We start from the raw sequence: 8,913 nt of genomic DNA on the forward strand, positions 1-8,913 counted from the left end.
TGACAACGAGAATTACAAGGAAAAAATACATATTTGAGTGGTGTAATACTATAATAAAATGTTATTAATCACAAATTAAGATAAGCCATGTTATTTAAATTACTAAAATACCCTGAATAGACAGTAAAGAGCAATAATTATGCACTAAGAGGAAGCTATGATGCAACGACAAATTAATTAGGTTTCACCTAATTCATTTTTAATTTGTTTAGTTATGTATAATTTGAATAAGAGAACACCACCAATAAACTTGGGGTAATTATAAAAAAAATTGTATTCATTATTCATTCTTTATATATGTTATTCATTACATCATAGATCGGAAATTTCTTTTGGGAAACGGGCAGACTAGAATAAATAGCACTCATAACTCATGGCATTTAGTGCCTCTAATATCTGTTTGGCATTCATAAAATCACCTTCTTTTATCCATTGTAACTAAAACTGATTACCTTAATCTCAGTGGGTGAAAGGCATTGCCTAGTAACATAGAACGTTAAAACATAAGCGGCGTGAAAATGACAGCGCAAACATGAAGGCATATATGGGTAAATTTGACCCGCTGGCACTTATACAAACAAACCAAAATGTATTCAGACACCTTGAACATTTCATTCATTAATCCAGTTTATTCACTATAGTTTAAAAAATAGTAATAAAGTATAACAAGATCTCAGAGTAACTGTGTCAGAGAAAAAAAAAAAAAAAAAATTAATCTCAGTTATGTCAGATAACACTTAAGTAAAACATGGTCAGGTCAGAGTCTGAATAATTTTTGTGATTGCACTTTATTTTACAGTATGTACACTTACGTGTACTTACACTGTACTTACCCAGGAAAGTACTGGTTAATATAAGGTAACTACATGGGTTAAGATTAGGTTTAGGGGTAGGATTAGGGTTAATACATAGTTATTGCACAGCTATTGTAATTACTATAATAAGTATGTAGTATGTACATGGGGAACTGGACTGTAAAATAAAGTGCTACCATTTTTGGTTCCAAATTTTCTATCAATTTTACTGGTAATCCACTGAATGAAGAATTGTTGGGTATAATATGTATTATACTAGTAAAAATATATATTAATATATTAAACATTTCGGAAAGATTTTTGGTTCGACTAAGTATAAATGCCCTTTTTTTTTATCTGGTTTTATCTGAACAATTTTTAACAACAGGGGATTGTAAATAAGAATTTTAGTAAAAGTTAATGACTGGGAAACTAGGATTTTTTATTGAAAATCTGTTATGTACATTTGAAAAGCAGCCACGGGTAAATTTTACCCTGTTCTAGTGTTACACTTATGCATTATACATTGAATCCATAGCAACTTTGCATTCAAGGTATACATTTTATTAGTTCATGCATTCCTTGGGAATTGAACCCATGACCTTGGTGTTGCTAGTGCCATTATCTGCTGGTTGAGTTACAGGAATGCAATTACGGCATGTCATGACCGAGAGTAAATAATGACACAGAATTGGGTGAAATATTGCTTAAATGTTCAAGGAACCCTTGATAATAATAATAAAATAAAGTTTGGCATGCATATTGTTTGTTCTTTACCCGTTCCCTCCTTTTTGGAGAATACTCAACTGTTTCAAGTAAACCGCTCAGGCAAACATGGGCAATTTGATGAAAAATAAACCATAATACATTAATTATTGCATTAAAAAAATGTTTAGCAATTCTGTTTTCTGACTACCAAAGCTTATAATAAAAGATTAAAATAGATTATTTTATGGTAGCTAATCTATATTTGTATATAGCTGCACAACATCTTTTTAAAGATATCACTGAATTGAAAAACTACTTTAACTTTTTCCACACCAACATTTTCTGAAAAAATTGCCAGAAAGCACCAGAATTTTTGATCATATTCACAAAATTTGATTTATATGCTGTGCGTAAGCAGCTTCTGTCTGCACCTTCAGGTTTATGCAGACCCTCTTGAGTTGTTTTTTGGATTTGGAGATTCTGTATTATTTCAGAAGATCATTAACAGCGCCCCCTACCGTATAACAGTGAAAACATGGATTGCCGGAAAAAGTAAATAGCAACCGTTGCAAATTGCATTATATATGCATTAAATTGCAAATAGATCAAAACATCATTATAACAAAATTATTACTTTATAAAAAACACATTACAAAAATATAAGAACATATGATAAAACTATTTAACAAATGTTCAAAATTGTTCGCAAAATTGCAAAATCCTGTACGCTGTTCAATCCCTGTTATACTTAATAGTTAAACAACCTTGAAACCGATAATGGTGTCTGTTTTCATAATAGTAGTGCTCTGCTCACATCCAAGTGAGTTTTAATAAGTGCTTTGAAAAAGCAACTAACATAAAATATCACAGCCTCCAGTAAGAGTGCATTTCAGCAAAGTGCAAAAAACGGGATAAGTAGGCCTATGAGATTATCTGTTATTGCATGCCTCTGCCCTGTGGCTGAATAAATCTGTCCTTTGCTGGCAGCAATTGGGTTGTGCCCCATAGGATCAGTCTCATAAGAGTGCAGCAGGGCCTGAGCACGACTATCAGTCATACAGTAAACCTGTGCTACTGTATGCAAAAAATCCTTACTAACATCTAGTCCTGAGAGACTCATTGACCAGGGTGTCTAACAAAATTCCAGTGGTTTAAAACCAAAAACTGTTCACACGTTTAAACAACAGTCTGTTAGACTGTGCTTTCTAAATAATGTAAGAGCAAGCATTTATTTACAGTCTGTGTGTCACTGCAGGCATATTAAAACAACAGGATGTTTTGAGAATTTCTAATTCTAATTTGTCCTCCCTTTGGTACCATTATGTCCCCATTATGGATATAGCCATGGACGTGTTTTCTCCAAGTGATAGAACAGTGTGGGAAAGGCTATGGAAAATCCCTATCACCACACACAGGAAGTCACATGTGAACAGTGACTGTGTAACATCAGATTCACTGTAAACAAATCTCGCCCTCTAGTGGACTAATTGTTCAATCACAGTAGGATTTAATGCAGCAGTCAGTTTGATGTGCAGTTTAGATAATAATAACACGTTATCTATTTGTAGGGAATATCACCAGGACCTCGTTTACCAGCAAATGGGCGTCCTGCAGATATAACAGGCCAGGTTCAACAGCAGAGGCCTCCAGTTCTCAGTTCTCAGCAGAAGAACCCAGGCCAAGACCAGAGCATACAAAGACAACTGGGTCAACCGCAACACGCCATCGCTGACACAGTGAGTGCTACAGTTTGGAAATGTCCTTTATATCCAAATACTTATGACTATTTTTAATGTTTTCTGAGATGGGAATGAATTTTACAACTTGCAGAAAGAGCACTACCTTGTTTTTTGGAGACCAGAGCTAGTTGTTACACTTTTACTAAGGGGAGGTTTATTTTTCAATAGTCAATTCCTGCATGTATGCATATAACTTAAAGTCGTGGCCAAAAAATTACTATTAAACCCTTAAATACGTGTACATTACCATTTGAAACTTGGTAAGTTAGTAAGATCTTTTCATATATATTTTTGAAAGAAGGCTCTTATGCTCACCAAGACTGCGTTTGTACAAAATACAAAAAAAAAATATAGTAAAAACATGAATATTGTGAAATATTTACAGTTTCAAGATTGGCTGTCTTAAATATATTTTGAATAGGGCTGCACCGTAGTTCACCTGCAAACCATGCAATATCGCGTTCATCTGCGATATGAATGTGATTTTGCGTGGCTTGTCAGTGAACTACGGCTCTGTCTATTAAATGCCGCTCCATTTGAAAGCAGGTGATGGCGATTTAGCGGTAATCAGGGAACCGGCTTTACTGACGAAATGCGCGTGACAATCACATGCGATATATCGTGCAGCCCTAATTTTGAAATGTAATTTTTTCCTGTGATTGGAAATCTGAATTTTCAGCATCATTCCACTATCTTCTTCAATATCACATGATCCTTTAGAAATCATTCTAATATGCTGATTTGCTGCTCAAGAAACATTTCTTATTTGAAATAAATAATAAAAATTATAAATAATGTTATATATGTCTTTTCTGTCACTTTTGACCAGTTTAATGTTGAATAAAAGTACAAACCCGATTCCAAAAATGTTGGGACACTGTACAAATTGTGAATAAAAAAGGAATGCAATAATTTACAAATCTCATAAACTTATATTTTATTCACAATAGAATATAGATAACATATCAAATGTTGAAAGTGAGACATTTTGAAATGTCATGCCAAATATTGGCTCATTTTGGATTCCATGAGAGCTACACATTCCAAAAAAGTTGGGACAGGTAGCAATAAGAGGCCGGAAAAGTTAAATGTACATATAAGGAACAGCTGGAGGACCAATTTCGCAACTTATTAGGTCAATTGGCAACATGATTGAGTATAAAAAAGCCTCTCAGAGTGGCATTGTGTCTCAGAAGTCAAGATGGGCAGAGGATCACCAATTCCCCCACTGCTGCGGTGAAAAATAGTGGAGCAATATCAGAAAGGAGTTTCTCAGAGAAAAATTGCAAAGAGTTTGAAGTTATCATCATCTACAGTGCATAATATCATCCAAAGATTCAGAGAATCTGGAACAATCTCTGTGCGTAAGGGTCAAGGCCGGAAAACCATACTGGATGCCCATGAGTTTCGGGCCCTTAGATGGCACTGCATCACATACAGGAATGCTACTGTAATGGAAATCACAACATGGGCTCAGGAATACTTCCAGAAAACCGTCATTCGCCATTGCCGGCTAAAACTCTATAGGTCAAAAAAGAAGCCATATTTAAACATGATCCAGAAGCGCAGACGTTTTCTCTGGGCAAAGGCCCATTTAAAATGGACTGTGGCAAAGTGGAAAACTGTTCTGTGGTCAGACAAATCAAAATTTGAAGTTCTTTTTGGAAAACTGGGACGCCATGTCATCCGGACTAAAGAGCATAAGGACAACTCAAGTTGTTTTAGTGCTCAGTTCAGAAGCCTGCATCGCTGATGGTATGGGGTTGCATGAGTGCGTGTGGCATGGGCAGCTTACACATCTGGAAAGGCACCATCAATGCTGGAAGGTATATCCAAGTTCTAGAAAAACATATGCTCCCATCCAGACGTCATCTCTTTCAGGGAAGACCTTGCATTTTCCAACATGACAATGCCAGACCACATACTGCATCAATTACAACATCATGGCTGCGTAGAAGAAGGATCCGGGTACTGAAATGGCCAGCCTGCAGTCCAGATCTTTCAGCCATAGAAAACATTTGGCGCATCATAAAGAGGAAGATGCGACAAAGAAGACCTAAGACAGTTGAGCAACTAGAAGCCTGTATTAGACAAGAATGGGACAACATTCCTATTCCTAAACTTGAGCAACTTGTCTCCTCAGTCCCCAGACATTTGCAGACTGTTATAAAAAGAAGAGGGGATGCCACACAGTGGTAAACATGGCCTTGTCCCAACTTTTTTGAGATGTGTTGATGCCATGAAATTTAAAATCAACTTATTTTTCCCTTAAAATGATACATTTTCTCAGTTTAAACATTTGATATGTCATCTATGTTGTATTCTGAATAAAATATTGAAATTTGATACTTCCACATCATTGCATTCTGTTTTTATTCACAATTTGTACAGTGTCCCAACTTTTTTGGAATCAGGTTTGTACAGTTTTATTAAAAACAAAAAAGTCTTACTGACCCCAAATTTTTGAACTATAGTGTCCTTTAAATTATTTTCATTTAGGACAGGTTTGAACCAGGTGTTAGTCAATACATTACTGCTAGTTACTAATATGCACTACAGCACTTAAGAAACTTTCCTGACATCTAGCCCCAATCTCCCCTACATTTGTGAATTTGAACCACTGACTGTTTGTTCAGTTTTAATCTATGTTTTTATTCCTAAACTTTTAAATGTCCTTTTTCTATAAATGTTTCAGGAGAAACTGAGCACACAGGATCAGTTCAGTCGTCATCTAACACGACCTCCACCAGACTATAAACACCCACGCAATGCAGTTGGAGCTCAACAGCCAAGCTTATACTCAGGTGTGAATTGTATTTTTAGTGTCATATTATGGGAAATATCTAGTTCAATCATGAAACTGTGTGCAGGCTGATAGGTCCTATATATGCAGTCTGCTAATAATTGCATCACTTCTGCTGATTTTTAGCCAATGAGATTGCGTGCTAAAACATTTGATATTCTGGTTCAACCCCTCAACCTCCCCAGCTCCACCTGCCTAGATCTGCTACAGGATTTATGTATGTCCATTTATGCAGCAGCAGTGTGTCTGTGTATATTTTGGCAGTAGCAAGTCCAACTGCAGTAGCATAGCAGATCTAGACATGTAATACATAAACTGTCATATCCATTAACTTGCATAAACTATTCAGAGAGTTGTCATGATTGAACTACATTTAAAGTAAATGAAATAAATATACTCACGCTGATGATGTGGTATGATTAATTAAACTCAGGTTTGGATTAAGGAACCACACCAAACCTTAGTTCAGATATTCAACATTTACAATATGATATTGCTAGGTAAATCAGTATTTTAAACCAGCATTTTTTTGTTTTTTTCTTTGTTTTTTAATGTATATATATATATATATATATGTATATATATATGTATATATATATATATATATATATATATATATATATATATATATATATATATATATATATATATATATATATATATATATATATATATATATACACACACAACAGGCAATGGGTCAGACCAAAGTGACATCCAGCCTTTATCATGCCACCTGCCCAGTGGACAGGGTACCAAGATGGTTCCCACCTCAGGAGAGAGAAGATTTCCACTTGGACAAGACCCTAATTCAGGACCCACAGGTGCTCAAGCTTGTGCAAACCAGCTCCGACAGCAACCTAGTGCCCTGATCCGAATGGGGCATCAGCAAAACAAGCCTCAGTTCCATGGGACAAACAGCCAGGGTGCCACTTTTCAAACGAGCACTCAGCATGTGAGGACCAGCGTCAGTCAAGATTCCCTGCTGGGGCAAAGACTGGGTGACATGAGCACCAATACCAGCAGGATGGACACTGCTTTGAGCTGGGCAACCAGCGCCAAACAGAGTGGCACTCTACCAGGACTAGATGTCAAAAGGCTCCCCAATACAGTGACCCCCCAAAGTGACATTCATTTTCCTCCGAGGTCTATTTGCCCACCTAACCAGGTGGCGCCTCATTCTAGCCTGCTACCCATAAACCCTGCGATCAGAAGCTCTGCTCCAAGATCCAGTCAGCCTAGAATACCCCCACTTCCTGGGATGACTTGTCTGACCCAGTCCTCCCCCGAACAGCAGGGCTGCCCGACCACATTTGGAGGGCTGAGCCAAAGCTCAGCAACTTATCAGAACAACCGAGCAGGTCGGTTGACCTTTGACTTCCTACCGGAGGATGATAACACGGTACCAGGGATAAACGCAGACTCTGATTTCATTGACTCCCTGCTTAAATCAGGTTCGGGCAATGATGACTGGATGAAAGACATCAACCTGGAGGAAATTCTCGGTGGACATTCATAAAACAACAGACTCAAAGCATGAGAATTTTGTTCGAAATGTCTGTATTAGGAGCCTGATGTGAAAGGCCTGTTAAAATACTTTATCATCCTTGTATTTGTGTGGAAAACAAATGTATTATATGTACTAGTATATTGTTGGGTTGTTTCTTCATATCTTCTACTAACATGTTGTAAAGATTCACGTTCATTGCTTCAATGTTTTGTTATTTTTTGTTTTGTTTTTTAAATCAAACACACACTACCCCCTATATTCTTACCAGTTATCATTAAAACGCTGTGAGATTTCTGTTAGAGCTTTTGTTACTCCATTAGCACAGGGATTAATATAAAAGAAACTGTGATTAGACTGCCATGATGGAGCCATCGAGCATGACATTGACACTTAATAAGCAGGCAGTTTGACATGGTAAATATTTTGCTTAATCTGGCTCTTATAGTTCAAGGTTATACACCTTAAATATTTGAACATTTAAAAATACTATTGTGTGACGTGAAAAGTTTGGATCTGTTTTGACTATCCATTCTCGAAGTACATATCAACGGGTATTGAAAAAGAGCCATTTATTACCCATCCAAAAGAGTAAAATCTGTAAAGGGAATAAACATATTCATAGAATGTTAGATGATGTTAACTGATAAAGTCACCCTTCTTTAGAAAGACACAGTAAGTTTTAAAAGTTCTTATTGGTAATATTGTATTTGTACATCTGTATCTCAGTTATATGAAAGATATTTTTTCTATTTCTTTTCTATAATGCACTATAATTCTGTCATAAGTGTATATCCTATTGTCAATTTAGCCTTTGATAATAAACTACATCAAAGAAGAACATTTACAGAACATTTTGATTATTTCTTTCTTATATTCCAGGTCAAATGGAAGTGAAGTACTACAAGGCTCTGTCTTAGGTCCCCTGTTGTTATTACCAGATTCAGACAATCTGATTGTATCAGCCCAGATTCCATCATTGCTATTCACTAACAGTTATAAAATACTGCTACTTACAAGCTCTTAATATTGCAGCTCCATAGTAAAAGCAATTTCTTGCAACCAAAAATAAGAACAATGTACGTATTGTGTTCATATTGTATTTACTGCTATTGAGGTGGGATAGGTGGGACACTGCATGTAATTACACTTATAGGTGCAATGTAAAAACATGTATGTGCACAATAAGTGCACTGAATCAAATTATTAATTTAATTGTTAGTACATAGTAGTTAAAGACAGCTTATATAAAGTGGGAACCAATCTTCCCTCACACTATAGTCTATCAGTCATTGAGTTACCTAAGCTGATTTTTAAAACTGAACTACCTAAAATAACTTTCACTACCATTATTTGTTTTCC

The 8,913-nt window shown here is 36.0% G+C and overlaps 1 protein-coding gene across 4 annotated transcripts in view; it reads left to right on the forward strand.

Moving 5' to 3' along the window:
* zmp:0000001236 (mastermind-like protein 2) overlaps positions 1-8,356 on the forward strand; it is a 97,652-nt gene extending 89,296 nt beyond the window's left edge. For all 4 annotated transcript variants that reach the window (XM_067366081.1, XM_067366079.1, XM_067366080.1 and 1 more), the window contains 3 exons: positions 3,071-3,238; positions 5,937-6,045; positions 6,737-8,356. In XM_067366081.1, coding sequence (XP_067222182.1) covers positions 3,071-3,238; positions 5,937-6,045; positions 6,737-7,563 — 1,104 coding nt within the window. In that variant the 3' untranslated portion in view covers positions 7,564-8,356. The remainder of the gene's footprint in view (positions 1-3,070; positions 3,239-5,936; positions 6,046-6,736) is intronic.
* Positions 8,357-8,913: the final 557 nt, after the last annotated feature.

Source organism: Chanodichthys erythropterus, chromosome 17 (assembly GCF_024489055.1).
Source record: "Chanodichthys erythropterus isolate Z2021 chromosome 17, ASM2448905v1, whole genome shotgun sequence".
Taxonomy (NCBI): domain Eukaryota; kingdom Metazoa; phylum Chordata; class Actinopteri; order Cypriniformes; family Xenocyprididae; genus Chanodichthys; species Chanodichthys erythropterus.